The 16,174-nt window shown below is 47.3% G+C and overlaps 1 protein-coding gene across 2 annotated transcripts in view; it reads right to left on the bottom strand.

Moving 5' to 3' along the window:
- PTK2B (protein tyrosine kinase 2 beta) overlaps positions 1 to 15,230 on the bottom strand; it is a 63,843-nt gene extending 48,613 nt beyond the window's left edge. For both annotated transcript variants that reach the window (XM_060101394.1, XM_060101395.1), the window contains exon 1: positions 15,027 to 15,230. In XM_060101394.1, coding sequence (XP_059957377.1) covers positions 15,027 to 15,230 — 204 coding nt within the window. The remainder of the gene's footprint in view (positions 1 to 15,026) is intronic.
- Between the last annotated feature and the right edge of the window lie 944 nt (positions 15,231 to 16,174).

Genomic DNA, 16,174 nt, shown 5'->3' with positions numbered 1-16,174 from the left:
ACAGACTAATAGTTTTTTGGAAATGTGATACTACTGAGACTGGCTTCAAGGGAAAAGCAAGCTGGCCAGCTTTATGTGGGTTCCAGACACGTAAAGAGCTTAGCCTAACGGTAGCACACAGTAGGTGCTAAATAAATGCTGGCCATGGTCATGATGGGTGGACAATGAAGAAGGGATAAGCATGGCTCAAGCTCAAGCCATCCTGGGGAGTAATTAACTCAAGAAGTCTATAACTGAGACATATATTTGCGAGCCTGAAATGGAGTCTAAGGGTCCCTGGGCAGAGAGGCTCCTTAGACTCTCCCAGCCTGAGTGGGAGCTGGTGCCCTGGGACCGGGATCCACTCCCATGGAGTAACTGGCTGAGCAGTGGCCAAGGAGGGAGCCATGGTTGTTGGTGACTTCCAACAGCCCTTCAGATCCACAGAAGAGGTGCAGATGGCTGAGTAAAGTCATCTCTGGAAAAGGGATCTGAGACCGTTTCCAAGCTTAAGCTGGTCCTGGCAGCAGCAGGAGGCTGATGCGTGATGAATGAACCTTGGAGGATGTCAGGTCGTGGCCATGGAGAAGAAAAAATGCAGAGAAAAATGACTTCCTTCTGCTTGGAGCAAGAAAGCCATGAAGGGCTTTATGTTCCTAGGGCGAAGCTCACGATAGCAGGCTCCTTCCTTTCCCCTTCTGCTACACGTGCAGACAGGAAGTGAGGCTCTGAGAAAGTGCCAAAACAGGTGGAAAAGGCACCAAGAGGCCTTCTTTTTACATGACTTGAACTGAACATAAGAGGCGTCTCTGAAAAATATTCTGTTAAAAATAACACTATTAGGTCAAACGTTTGGATTTACTAATCACCTCCAAGGAAAGGCTCTGGATGCCAAGCTGAGATTTAGAAGGGATGAAGAATGTGATATAGGTCCATTAGGACAGAACCAAGAGGACTTCATGAACTTCGTTGAAAAAGTCTTGCTACCAAAATAGCTCGTAATGACTGATTTGTTTGTGTTGCGTGTAGTGTCTGCCTCAGAGTGAGTCACTGCAGCATGACTAGTGAGGTTTTATTCTCACACAGGGCGATGGGTTCGGGGTGTTCGTTTCACCATAATGCTCCATAACTCACATTAGTGAGTCCCAACGGGCGCCGTTGGCATTTGGGGCCAGATGATTCTTTGTTGTGTGGTGCTATTCAGCACCCATGGCTGCAACCCACTGAATGCCTTGCCCCTGGCCCTGGTCATCCCAACCATGATGACAACGTGACAAGCCAAATAAAGAAGGCCCGGGGCCTCCCTGGTGGCGCAGTGGTTGAGAGTCCGCCTGCCGATGCAGGGGACACGGGTTTGTGCCCCGGTCTGGGAGGATCCCATATGCCGCGGAGCGGCTGGGCCCGTGAGCCATGGCCGCTGGGCCTGCGCGTCCGGAGCCTGTGCTCCACAACGGGAGAGGCCACAACAGTGAGAGGCCTGCATACCGCAAAAAGAAAAAAAAAAAAAAAAAAAAAAAAAAAAGAAGGCCCGTACACGTTTCCAAACACCACTTGCCAGGAGGTGTGGAACAGCCCCCCGGGAGAGCCGCCGACTCGTCTCTTTGGTACCTATGTCCTTCTGCATATACCAAAAATTACACAAGAAAACCTCTCAATGATTCTTACCTATGCATTCAACCATTACATACTGGGCACATTCACCGTATCAGGCCCCCTTCTAGGTGCTATGGATACAGCAGAGAACGAGACAAAGTCCCGGCCCCGGAGAGCTCCCATCCTACTGCAAGGACAGATACCAAAGGAGTATATGTTTTGTATCAAGAACCTGAAATGTGCTTATATATTGGCCTTAGTTCTATGCCGGGAAGCATGCTGTGGACTGAATGTTGGTGTCACCCCCAAATTCATAGGCCGAAGCCCTAATACTCAATGTGACGGTATCTAGAAGTGACGCCTTTGAGAGGTGATTAGGTCATGAGAGTGGAGCCCTCATGAATAAGATTAGTGCCCTTATAAGAAGAGACACAAGAGTGATGAGCTCTCTCTCTCTCGGCCATGTGAGGACAGCAAGAAATGGCCACCTGCAAGCCAGGAAGAGGGCTCTCACCAGAACCTAGCCATCCTGGCACCCTGATCTTGGACTTCCAGCCTCCAGAACTGGGAGAAATAAATTTCTCTTGCTTAAGCCCCCAGGCCCATGGCATTTTGTTATGGCAGCCAAAGCATAAATTGAAGAAACGATTTAAAATACAGAAATACTCTGTACACAAAGAAACTCACTGTAGCAATTTTAAAAACAGCAAAAGCCCCACAATAGACAACCAATCCAAATAGTTTGAAAAGGACCATGAAAATGATGGGAGGACCACACAGGGTTTATGTGCTAGTTTGTAAAATTGTATAAAGAGCTTGTTAACTCCCTGTTATGATTAGTGGGAGTTGTAGTATATAAAATCATATACAAAGCATGATAGGGATAGAAGTAGAAGTAAACAAGTCCAGAATGAAATATATCACAATGTTAACAGTGTTGTCTTGCAGGGGTGCAATTATACACATATGTGTTTTTATTCTTCTGAGTTTCCTGTGTTTGAACTCCTGTATATATTGTAGTGGTTCAGAGAATGGCCTCAGGAGTCAGAATCTCTGATTTGCTTCGTGACTTTGGGCAAATTAACTTCTCTGCTTTGGTTTCCTCATTTGTAAAATGTAAAAATTTTCCTGTTTCATAGGGTTCTTGTGAGGATTTAATGAAATGATACGAGTAAAGAGGTCAGCAAAATGCCTTGCCCATAATAGTGCTAAATAAAATGCTATTATTATTATTATTGTTATTGAGTGAACATGTATTCATTCTACATCCTGTTGGATTCAATTTTCTAATATTTTGTTGGGGATTTTTGCATATACATTCATGAGAGATCATGATTTATAGTTCTCCTCTCATGTTTGTCTTTCATGTATTTATTTTATACTTGTAAAAAAATCTCTTCAAAAATAAATGTCTAAGTTTAGCTATTGTATTGGGCTTGGTTTAGCAGATGAGGCATAACAAATCCACAGTTAAATGACAGGAGAAGACATAAGCTTCCAACTTGAGACAAATGCCATAGCTTATGCCCACGAGCTTGGTTCACGGGCTACCCGGTGGAGACCTCCTCCTCTGCTTATAGGCTCAGCTTTTAAGAGATGAATAAACTCCTTGTAAAATATAAAACTCTAGAATTAAAATGCTGGGAATTCCCTGGTGGTCCAATGGTTAGGACACCGCCCTTCCACTGCAGGGGGCAAGGGTTCGATCTCTGGTTGGGGAACTAAGATCCCGAGTGCTGCACGGTGCGGACAATAAATAAATAAGTAAATAAAATAAAAATGCTGACTAGACAGTAAATGTCACAGGGCTAGAGAGAAAAAGAAGGGCCAAAATTCACTCAGGTCTTGATGGAAGTTAAGCTGAATGGCTATTTTGCCTTCTAGATCCTAGAAGCTCATATGTGAAAGCAAACCTCACTGATGCAGCCATAAGAATAAAATCTACAACTCCACAGATATTCAACTATTCAGACTTTAATAAGCTCATAAAACTTAGACCAGAATTTTAGAGCCTTATGTAAATTTAGAGATCACTTAATTTGATTCTGATTTTAACTGAAGACACTGAGACCCAGGGAGGTCAAGTGACTTGCCCAGGAGTATACAGGAAATTCTATTTGAAACCAGCTGAAATTCTATTAACCCTCCTACACTTTATCATTTATGAAGGCTGAACTTCCTTCCAGTCAACTTCCTATTTGGTTTTTACATCAAGTGATATAGGAGATTCCTAGTCTCCTTTGTGCTCTGTAGGCTCAGCTCATTCACTTGTTCAATTCATTCATTATACAGACATCTACTGAGCGCCTACTTTGTGTTAGGCTATAAGTAGGCACTGGGGAGATAATGGTGCGCAATATATAATCCCTGCTTTCCAGGAGGCCACCTCCGTTTAGAGACTGACAAGAGGCAATTACGATACAACCTGTCAAGTGCTTGGATGAGGGAAACGGGAGCACAATGTGCCACCTCCAAGCACCTGATGCCCACCTACACTCTTCATCTTCAATTCCGTCCCATCAAGCCTGCTCTTGTCATCCTTTCACAGACCCTCCAAGACTCTGAGTATCTTGTGAGTTCTCAGATCCTCTACCATGACTTCTTACCCTGGGGCTCCGCCCCACCTGGGGGATGGTTGATAATCCTTCCCCAGGGCATGTGAGCCAGGTAGGCATCCTGCAGGCAGAAGTGGGTACTTCAGGGCAGTGGCCAGTCCCAGCACCCCTGAGCTTCTGATTCAGTGAATTTGGATGCGACTTGGACAACTGATAGTTTTCAACCCCCCTGGTGACTTCAGATTGCTTGCCTCATCTGGGAAGACTGTAGCAGTGGTTATATGAACCCCTCTGCCTACACCCCATTCACAGCACCTCTTGGCATTTAATGCCACTGACCCCAGACACTGCCCCCTGTACACACCAGGTCAGCCTGAAGCTCCCTCTCCCTTACTGGAATCTGGAGTTGAGACATGGAATTCTAACCAGTCTCTGTGGGCTTCATAACTGGAATCCAACCATCCATCCATCCATCCATCCATCCATCCATCATTAAATAACTACTCATTAATTAATTCAGCAAATTGGGGAAACAAAACGTCCCTCTCGCACAGAGCTTATTTTCTATTGGGAGTTAACAATAAACAAATAAGCAAAATAATATCTCAGGTTCTGATAAGTGCCAGGAAGACAAACAAAGCAGGTAAGGGCACAAGAATGATGCCGGGGGAGGGGTTGGGTGGGGTTGCTATTTTACATGGAGTGGCCAGCAAAGTCCTCTCTGATATGGGGGCATTTGAATGGATCCCTGAAGGAAGTCAGGGAGAGAGGGGTGGCCTCGTGGGGGAAGACCCTTCCAGGTAAAGGGTCCAGATTGCACAGAGACCCCAAGGTGGGCATCTACGAGGCCCTGTGTGCTTGGCACATCTGGGTGACTGTGAAGAGGCCAGTGGGGCTGAGGTGGGGAGGGAACAGAGGAAAGTGATAGGGGAAAGGGTCGGAAGGGCCAGGCCAGGGCTCGGCAGACTTTTTCTATAAACGGTCAGGTAGTAAATATTTTAGGCTTTGTGGGCCAGATGGTCTCTGTTGCAACTACTCAACTCTGCCCTTGTGCTCAAAAGCACCATAAACAATAGTAAACAACTGAGTGGGGTTTTGTCCCAATAAAGCTTTATTTACAAAAATGGGTGGTGGGCCGTATTTGGCCTGCAGGCCTTGCTTGCTGACCCGTTGCAGGCCAGGGTAAGGACTTTGGCTCTTATTTTGGGTGAGGAAGGTAGTCATCAGAGAGTTTAAAGTAGAGCAGTGATATGCTCGAAGCTATACCTTAAATATATCCCTCCAACTGACCTGTGTTTTAAAAATTCACCATGGCCGCTACCTGTGGAATGGATCACAGGAGGATAAGGGCAGAGGCAGTTCGGAGGTGAATGCGTTATTCCAGGTAAGAGATGATGACAGCCTGGACCAGGGAAGAGGCAACGGAAGTGGCGAGAAGGCAACGGTCAGAATCCGGATGTGTTTTGCTGGTAGAGCAGACAGGATTTCCTGATGGATGAAGTACAGAGTGTGAGAGGAAGAAAGAATTCAAGGAAGAGACTCCTTGGTCGAAAGCCTGAGACACAATAACTGAAAGAACAGAGCTGCAGTTAGTGGAGCCAGACAGACTGGAGGAGAAGCAGAGTTTCAGGCGAGGATTCTGAGCTGATTCTTCGTGTGGAGGCTGGGCGGCCAGCAGAGATGGCAGGCAGGCAGGTGGACATGTGGCCGGGAGTTATGGGAGGAGGCTGGAGCCAGCGTTTCAGATTTGGGCACCACTGGGTAAAATGAGAATTTCAAGCTATGTGACTGGATGAGATCACCTGAGGAGTGACAAGGGACCAGCCTGTGGCGACATACAGCCTGTCAGTGTCACGGGAATCAGGCCACGGAGGGGACAACCCACAGCCGGCCGGCAACTGAGAATCCCAGGAAAGGGCAAGGAAAAGTGATAGGCTTTCATCAGCCTGTGGTCACTTTGCAACACTCGGCTTTGCGTCACTATGGGTGTGCATACGTGTGCAAAATGCTCATACTCCCCTGTGTGCTGTGTACGTGTGTCTGTGTGCCCCTGAATGGGGGTGCAAGCAACTGCCATAGTGATCCCAACTGGTGGCTGTCGTGGCTTGAATGGTGGCCCCCAGAAGATGAGTCCATGGCCTGGAACCTGTGAATGTGACCTCATTTGGAAAAAGAGTCTTTGTAGATGTCATTACATTCAGGACCTCAAGATGAGATCATTCTGGACTATCTGAGGGGCTCTTAAATCCAATGACAAGCGTCCTTATAAAAGACACGCAGAGGAGAGACGCACAGAAGGAAGAGAAAGGAAGAGAAAGGAATGCGAAGATGAAGGCTGAGATTGGAGTGATGCAGCCATAAGCCAAGGAAGCCTGGCGCCACCAAAAGCTGAAGGAAGCAAGGAAGGATTCCACCCTAGAGCCTTGGAGGGAGCCCAGTCCTGCGACCCCTGATACAGTCCGGCCTTTGGCACTGCTAGAGGACACACTTCTGTTGTTTTAGGCCACGAGGATCATGGTCATTTGTTACAGCAGCCCTAGGAAGCAAATAACAACAGCAATATGAGTTCTGAGTTCTTCACACACCTAAGGGATAATTTTTTAAAAATTATATATACACTAATATGTATAAAACGGATAATGAATAAGAGCCTGCTGTGTAAAAAATAAATAAAACAGAATTCAAAAATTCAAAAAAAAAATGATTGAAGAGCAAAATAATAGAAGTTAACATAACTTACTGTGAAAGCTTTCACTTGGATGTGCTAAAAGCCTGTACCTAACAAGGACATTCAGCAATGCGACTGCTGTTTAAAAATAGAAACGTAAGCACAGGCACCTGGCTGCTAATTTGTGGACGGCATGAATCCGGGCGCACAGTGAATAAAGGGGCCCAGAATGCTGCACGTCCGCCTCGAGCTTGCCTCTGCAGGTGTCAGGGCTGGGTGGGCGGGCCTGCTGCGCACATACAGGAAATGGGGACGGGGTACAGAAAGGAGGGGGTCCTTGTGAATGTGCCTCTTTTTATAGCATTGTGAGTGTCTCTGTGGTGTCGGTCCGTGGTTTCCTGGATGAAACCCTTGTCTCAGGTTTCCCAGGGCTGTTCTCATGTGTGGGGGGCTGGCCTTGTGTGGCTCCGTTATTCTCTTTAGGGTAACCTTTCTTTTAGCGACAGCAGCTTCCCGGGACGAGGAGTCACGAATTCCCTTCCTCTTGCACCTCAACCTCATGGTCTTGCCCGCGGAGACATGCGAAGAGGGCGGCGGGGATTGCTCTGGAAACAAAGGACATGGGCCCACAAACTGTGGCCTGGAGACTCTCCTCTGACCACAAGCAGCTGCTGCCCCTGTGTCTGCTCGGGCTGCTACAACAGGTGACCACGGACTGGGTGGCTTACACGACAGCATTTATTCCTCAGTGTTCTAGAGGCTGAGAAGTCCAAGATCAAGGGGCCAGGAGATGGGGTTCTTGGTGGGCGCTCTCTTCCTGGTTTGCAGACAGCTGCCCTCTGGCTGTGCCCTCACACGGCAGGGGAGAGAGCTCTGGTCTCTTCACCTTCTTCTCAGGACACTAAACCATCATGGGAGCCCAGCTGCCATGACCTCAAGCCGACCTCCTAATACCATTGCATTGGGGGTTAGGGCTTCAACATACGGATTTGGGTGGGGGATCAGGGGGAACACACATTCAATCCATACACCCTGTGTCTGGTTAAGTGATAGGTTTAAACTTGAAAGTAACTGGGATGAATGTCTGATGAGTCTAGTGCAGGGACAGTGGGTCGCAGTATCTGAAATCTCCTTCTCTGGGAATATTCTGGAATGTATTGTATGACCGCTGAATCTACAGGGAGGGCAGTTAGTCCAGGCATGTGTAGAGCAGGCTGCCTTTGGGACTGGACTGTGCTCTCCTCACACACCAGGCGAACGGCACCTGCTGGCCATCCCGCAGCCTGGAATCCCTGCTCCGTCTCTAACCCTCCCAGGGATGTAAATGTGGATGCTAAGTGGGGTGATGCTTCGGGACAAAACAAGGGTGGGTCTTGATCGTGGCTTCTCAGCACGATAGAGGCTGGCCGAGGGAGAGGGTTTTTGAACGTGGGGCCTCTGCTGGCGTCTTTGGAAGCACACCATATCACACACAACTGCCTCATTTTCTGCTTAAGGCCCTCCTGTGTGAGACACAGATGGGGCCATGCAGGGAGTGGGTCAGCTGGGGTCAGCAGGGGAGGGAAAAACACCACGAGCCAGCAGGTCAGTGTGCCAGGCAGAGAGGAGTGAGAACGGCAATTAGCAGTAGGTGACCATTTATCCTCCGAATCATGATGCTCTTGAGATTGGCAGGGGCACTGTTCATAGTCATCCCTGGACAGTGTGTGCAAACTAGGACTGTGTGATACAACCGGGACATATGGTCAACCTACCCCGAAGAGAGTAAGAGTGGAGATGGGAAAAGGAGCAGGGAGAGGGAGAGAGAGAGAGAGAGAGAAATGAAGGAGAGGCTGTAAGAGTCAAAGAGAGACATCCTGTGTGGGCACGTCTGCGTGGCACTCTGCTGCTTGTTTACAAAGTGTTACCTTAACCCCTTTCCCGGACAAGCAAATTAGCATGTTAGAAAAATACATAACGATAGAAGACTCCACTTGCTCCAGAGCTCCCAAACAAACACAATTTCCTATGAATATCAAACAAAGGGGAAATGGAAAATCAAGAAGAACAAAATCCATTTCTCTTTCGGCACGTTGCTCCCTTCCCTCCAACACCTGTCTAATTTCTGTTGGGTCCTAAGCACAAGGGCCAGAGCTTATTTACATAGCTTTTAACGACCCAGAGAAAGCATCTGAGGAGATGACATTTGTATAGAAAGAAGCTGAGAATAAAAAGGAAAACATGAAATCAGCAAGTATGCATGGAGTAACCATGTTTTGGAAATGTTTTACCACGTGGACTGTGCCAGGGCAATTCTCCATTGCTTCTATTTGATCAGACACAGCTGTACAGAGGTGTCCAAATTTTAGGAGTGTTCTTATGGAGGGACAAGCGCTTGGCAAGCTTGAAAGGGATGGCAGTACTTTGACACAAGAGAAGATGGTGAAAGAAGATAGAGAGCTGGAAGTAGAAAAATCCATTAGAGGATGCAGCCCAGCTAGGCAAGGAGACTGCAAGAAATGCTCTATGGAAGCAGCGGGTGGGAGGGGCCAGTCCAGGAGATTCTCAGGCAGGGAAGCTGGTCTGGACCTACACGACTGGACACAGCGTCTACAGACAGGCCCAGAACAGCAAAGCATTCCTTGATGTCTGGACCAAGCTCTTTTGTCTTCTATGCTCTCACAGAATCTCTGTCTTCTTGTCAGAGCTCTTGCCTCCATTTGTAAAGGTTTATTCATTAGTGGGGGTCAATGTCATTCATTCGTGTGAGTCCTTGAACTCAAAACCCATTGAAAGCAGGGAGTGCCTCTGGATTTTGGGATTTGATGATACTTCCAGGTCATAACCAGCCTGGTGTCAGGTACTTTTCCCCATGGTATACATGTAACTCCAAGATCCACATCCCAGAATTGTTTGTATTCTGTTTTTACAGCTTTGTTTAAAGCCCAAGCTATCTTAATGACCTTGAACTCAATTTTATATGACACGGAACTAAGTTTCTGAACAGCCCGAAATGCATCTTGTCAATGAGCCATGCATACATAAGCACAGATTCTGGGAGGAATCATATTAATGGATTCAATCTGTCCAAACTCTTCAAACAGGTTGGGTAAATCTTGCTGCGTTGCTGTCTTGTCTACCCACAGAGTAGTACTACATACACTTAATGTTTTAGATCTAATTGGAGGCAATCCCTTCTCCTGTCGTTCCTTCTCCCTTTCTCTAGCTCTTCTTTCACTTGAGTATGAGCATGATGATTTCCTTTTTCTTTCTCCAGAGCGTTCTTTCTCCCTTTCAACACATACTTGTGAAATGCATGATGAAATCATTCAGGATTCCTTCATTAATGAACTTACCCATAGCCATGGCTTTAACCACCACCCAGAGGCTGAGAAGGTTCAGATGTCTCTCTCCAGCCCAGTTCTTTCCTCCAGAATCACATATCAAAAAGCCTACTCAACATTTTCACATATTTAATGTAAGGTGAAAATGTTAGAGCATCCCAATTGCACTTGAGAGGTCTGAAACTGAACCTGTGAGTTCCCCACTCCCCAACCAGTTTCTCCTAAGTGTTCTTCTTGTTGGGGAGTGGGACTTTCTCTGCCTGAACTAGGGCTGCTGTTCTTTCTTCCTTTTTTTTTTTTTTTTGGTCATGCCGTGTGGCTTAAAGTATCTTAGTTGCGCGACCATGGATCAAACCCGGGCCCTCAGCAGTGAAAGCATGCAGTCCTAACCACTGGATTGCCAGGGAATTCCCAGGGCTGTTTTTCTTGACACCTCCCTCTTCTTTATTCCTGCATCTCTGGTCCATCAGCCAAACCTTTCATTTTCCTCTCTTAAATTTTCTGGATTACAATCACTCCTCTCCATAGACCATGGTGGTTAAGAGTGCAGGCTCTGGAGGTGGATTGCCTGGGTTTGAAAACAGTCTCCACCACTTACTAGCAATTTGCTTAACTCTTCTGAACCTTGTTTCCTTATATATAAAATGGAGATAATAATAGTATGTGCTTCATAGGGTTCTTCTGAGAAGTCGAGGAGATAATGCATAGGATGTGCTTTCAAAAGGGTAGCTGCTGTTATCACCACCACCACCACCATAAGCGGCACCACTATCATCATCGTCACTACCGCCATCATCATCACCATCTCCACCATCATCGTCATTGCTACCATCACCATCATCACCACCACCACTATCAACATGATCATCATCATCATCAATCCTTACCATCACCACTACCATCATCATCATCATCATCATCACCATCACCATAAACATCACCACCATCATTACTACCATCACGATAAACACCATACCACCACCGCCACCATCACCACCATCAGCAACAGCATCACCGTCATCATCATCATCACCATAAACATCATTATCATCATCACCACCATCACCATAACACCACCACCACCACCATCATCATCATCATCACCACCACCATCAACACCATCAACATCATCATCACCATCATGATCATCATCATCATCTCCGTGGCTACAACCCTAATCTAAGCTATCATCATCTCTTATCTGGATCACTCCGATAGCCACCTAACATCTCCTCACATCCATTCGTGCCTTTTCCAGTCTATTGTCCACTATGTAACCCAAGTGACCTTTTAAAAATGCAATCTCATATCACTCACATGTTTAAACTATACCAGTGGCTTCCCACGGAAATGGGGTAAAATCCAAAATCAATAACACGGTCTAACTAGTCAACTTTGGACATCCTTTAGCCTCACACCTGACATGTGTGTTGGTCACTTCAGCACATGCCATTTCCTCTGCTGGTAACACTGTTCCTCTTGCCTTTCCCTCCTTCCTTCCCCTTCATGAGCAAAACCTCTCTGAAATGGTAACATTCATGGTCTCCACTCTCCAACTGACTGCACAATGGCTTCTGCCCCCATCTCTTCACTGAAACTGCCCAGTAAAAGACCATCATAGCATCTGTTGCTGAAGTCAATGAACCTATTTTTAGCCTTATCTGATTTGACCTTTCTGAGTGTCTGACACTGCTAACCACTCTTTCCTCAAAGTTTCCTCTGCTTCCGTCTCTTTCCTGTTCTCTTGGTTCTTTTCACCTTTCTCTGGATGATTCTTCTTTTTCCCTTCACTTGCCCCTCTTTATCAGCCCCTTAGAGGTTGGTTTCCCAAGGTTTCCTAACTGGAACTCCTTCTCTTGCTCTGCTCATTCTCCATGGGTGATCCTACCTATTCGCATGGTATCCGTTGCATAATGACTCCCAAATCCTCACCTCTAGGTCCTTTCTCCCTCCTCAGCTCCAGGCCCACATTCCTCTACGAGTGTTTCATAAACACTTCAAACACAACACGTGTAAAGCTGAAATCTCAGAACACCCTTCCTTTCTCTGTTGGTATCTCAGTGAACGGCATCAACATCCATTCAGCTGCCCAAGCAAAAGCCTGAGTCGTCCCTGTTTCCCTCCTTTCTCTTCCTCCCTACGTCTAGTTAATCATCAAGTTCTGTTGACTCTGCCTATTTAGATGCACTCAGATCTGTTGACTTGTCTTTGTTCCCAATGCCACTCCCCTAGTTCATCATTTCCCGCCCACACTACAGCCACAGCTTCCTAATCCGTCTCCCTTTCACCAGCTTTTCCTCTCTCCTACCCTTTTTGTACTTTGGTCAGAGTTTAGGAAAAACGGATCCCTAAATGATTTCCTAGGGAACTGGTTGTCCAACTTTTAAGAGAAGGGTTTCTTAGGCAAATAAGAAATGGCTGACTTAAGAAAACATCACCTCTGTGGCTCTTTCTTGGTGACCCACCATGCATGACAGCATATTTAAGATTCTGAGAAGTCCTGTCACAAAGGAATTGGTTCAGGATTGTTTAATCAGGCATGTCCCAAACTTCTTTGACCATAAAAACCCTTCTCCAGCATGCACGTCTTAACATCTTGCAGGACACTACATACTGTTTCAAAATACAAATCTGATCATCTTACTTTATTTGAAAACATGACGGATAAGTGGATAAACACTAAAAGAAGATTATTTGAACTTTATTCTATGGGTGATTAGAAACCCTTGGAGATTCTTGAGCAGGGTAGTGACCCACACAGTCAATAGCTTCCAATGATTGAGCTCCTGCCATATGCTGGATGCTTCCCATCTATCACCTCTGATCCTTACAACAGGGTTACAGGTGGGCATAATCCCCGAGTGAAGGGACTGAACCAGGTTAGTTAAGTGTTGGGTCTAAGGCCATAAAACCAGTAAGCATGGAGCAGTATCAGGCTCAAAGTCTAGGTGATTTGAAAGCCATGGCTGTTTGCAATAAGCAGGTGACATGGTGCCTATAGGACAGATTGGAAACAGGCAAAATCAGAAGGCTGGGACATAAACGCCTAGAAGTCTATCACTCCTTTCTTTGTTCTTTTTCCACCTCTGTCCTCACACCCCTCCAGGTAATGCCTCAAGAGCTAGCCATTCTTCTTAAGCTTGGGTCTCACTGCCCTTTCTGTAGGCTATTGTATTTTTTCCCCTTAGACACCTAGCAAGACATCAGACAGCTCCAGGAAAGTTTCTCCCTTGCTTAAAAGCTGTGTGTTTCTAATACCTGTCCAAATACAAATTCCTTAGCTTGATATTCTAGGCCCTCCCTTATTGGCCATCAAATTTCCTTTCTGATCTTGACTTTAGATACTTTTCTAAATATAACCCATGCTCCAGCCTCCCTACCTTTGTTCTAGCTGTCCTTTCCTCTTGGAAAGCCCCTGCTCTCCTCAGCACTGTCTCTTCCAATCTACCAATCCTTTAGGGTCCCTTTTCACCATAACACCACAGAACACGTCCTAATCTGGTCTAATCAGATGCTCTTTGGGTTTCAGCACAAAAAGGCAGGGAGGTGCTCCAAACATGGGAATGAAGTTAAACTCGTAAACCCCACAGTAGATGGCATCAGCTATCTGCAAAGATGATACACCCAAAGGAAGACTCAAGAAGTAGACAGTTAAGGAGACAAGAAAATGTCCTCCTGGAGGAAGGTGCCCAGGGCTTGCTCTCGGGACACAACTGTACCTACAGATCTGGAACCATAAGATGCAAACAAGGCCCTAATCAACTCAGTTATAGGAAACAGAGGGAAGAACCAAACCATAATCAGTTGTGACAACTGGCTAAGACAGTGACCTCATCAGTTACATTCTGCTCGGGTGTACTGAAGTACAGCGTGTGCTGTTACAGACAGAAGGCAGCCAGAGGGACAGACGTGGAGAGGTTGCTGCCAGCACTAAACAGAAAAGACGCTGACTGAGTTTGGGGGATGCTGATTTCCAGGACAGGGAAGGATTAGTGATGAGAGGATTGGAGATGGTTCATCCAGCTTTCTCGGACCTGGGTAGTTTGCCCAAGTTTCTCCTGCTTCCTTTGTTCAAATTACAAACCCACTAAGCAAACTCTGGAGAATCGATTTGGCTTTCTTTTGCATCATCAGAAAGGAATATTCTGAGCAGTGGAAAGGGATATCCTCATTGTATCTACCTCATGGCGTTGTGGGAGGATTCAATGAGATAATGCAAAGGGATTGATTCAGGCATGTATATAGTAATTATTCAATAAACGTAGGCATTTAAAATCAATCAGTGTATTGTGACTCTGCTTCTGACGACAAGTTCTTACACGTTTGGCTAAAGAGAACTGGCTTCCTGGTGTCTAGGTGCCCCGATGACTGTGGGTACCTGGATTTGCAAAACAGATTCCGAGGCCCTGGGTGAAAGTGAGCCGCTGAAGTACAGAAAGGGCCTGGCAACCATGCCCCTGGTCGAGGGCATCTCTAGTTCATTAGCATCCTCTAAACGCCTCACAGCTCCCTTCTGTAAGCACCCAGCACATGTCCTAAACCACTTTTGTTCTATTTTCAATGCAATCACTTGTGTATTCCAATTCCATGAGCGTGTAAACCCTCTGAGGGTGGGGGGAGCTTACATCCTTTGCAGAGCCTCAAATACTGAATGAGTTGAAATGAGATAAATCAAAGCTTGAGCAAACGATCTGGGGTTCAAACAAAGGCTACACAATCTGTGTCTCACGCTGCAGAGCCCTGGAGAGGAGGCCTGGAGCCACAGGCTGAGAACATCCCTCCAGGGCCCCCAGCCCAGGTGGTGGATACAGGAGAGCCTGCTAGGCTGAAGGAGGGATGCTCAGCTGCCCAGGAAGATGAGGGAGAGACAGACAAATGGACGGAGCAGGCAGCACCCACCACACTCACCCGGATCTCGGTCTGCACAGTGCATTTAACTAGTTTGAAGTTCTTCCCCGGGTTGAAGCTGTTGCTATAGAAGCAGACCTTGAGGATCCGCACGTCTTCCTTTTCCACGTCTACTGGCACTGCCACCATGGGCTCTGGGGGGCCTTCAGGTCGACGTAACGTGCCCACCTTCACTCGGCTCAGGGCCTCAGAAACCCCGGACATCCTCTCAGACGGCAGCTAGGACCGGCACATCGCAGTCCTGTGGAGACATCAGAGGGACAGCCGTGAAATGAGTGGTGTGGGCCCACACGCCTCATCCCCCAGGGACAGCACCCAACAAGCTCCGAGACCTATGCAAAGCACACATCCACCCACTCCCGAAAACTCCCCTTAAAGGCATCCGGCTTCATGGATGGGGAAGCGGAAGCACAAAGGAGCAGTTTGCGTAAACGTCCAGGTACCGACGTGGACCCGGAGCTCGCAGGCTGTGAGCTCTCTGCTAGAAGCCCCCTCTCGCCATCACTTTTCTCCTCCCACACTGGCTCCCAGGCAAGGGGCCCACACTTTGCAAATGCAGCTCTGAGAGGAGGCGGCCCCAGCCTGGTTCCAAGGCACAGCTGAGCAGAAAAGGCGAAGAGCAAGACAGTAGAAAATAGCAGGAGAGAAACAGGGACAAGGGGAGAGAAGCAGAGAAGGAATCGAAGTGGAGAATGGGTGGCCTGGAGGGCACTGGAATGGGAAAAACAGGCAAGGGCCCAGGTTGGGGAGCCAGCCTAGCAGCTGAGGGCTCCGCCCACCCCCACCTGCAGCCGCCAACCTGGGCCTCCAGGGCTCGAAGCCTCAGCCCCACAGGAAGTCATCTCCCAGAGCATCATGCACCGCATACAGAGGGACAGCACCCCCGCAGCCCAATCTGCGGGGTCTTTCTGCTGGGGGGCAAAGGCGTGGGGCTGGGCCTCCAGACCCAGCCCAGTTTTGATGACAGTTTGGTTGACATCTATATAGATTATAAGAATCCTAGGAGTCTTTAGATCGCCCCAAGTCTCAGCCAGATCGGTCCTGGCCTCTTGATCCCACAACAAACAGCTCTGTAGGGTTTATTCCCACTGGTCTAAAGCAGAAATACCCAAAGGAAGCAATGGAAGTTCTACATCCAGACTGGAGGT

Source organism: Mesoplodon densirostris, chromosome 6 (assembly GCF_025265405.1).
Source record: "Mesoplodon densirostris isolate mMesDen1 chromosome 6, mMesDen1 primary haplotype, whole genome shotgun sequence".
NCBI lineage: Eukaryota > Metazoa > Chordata > Mammalia > Artiodactyla > Ziphiidae > Mesoplodon > Mesoplodon densirostris.
This window is presented reverse-complemented; position numbering and strand designations above follow the sequence as displayed.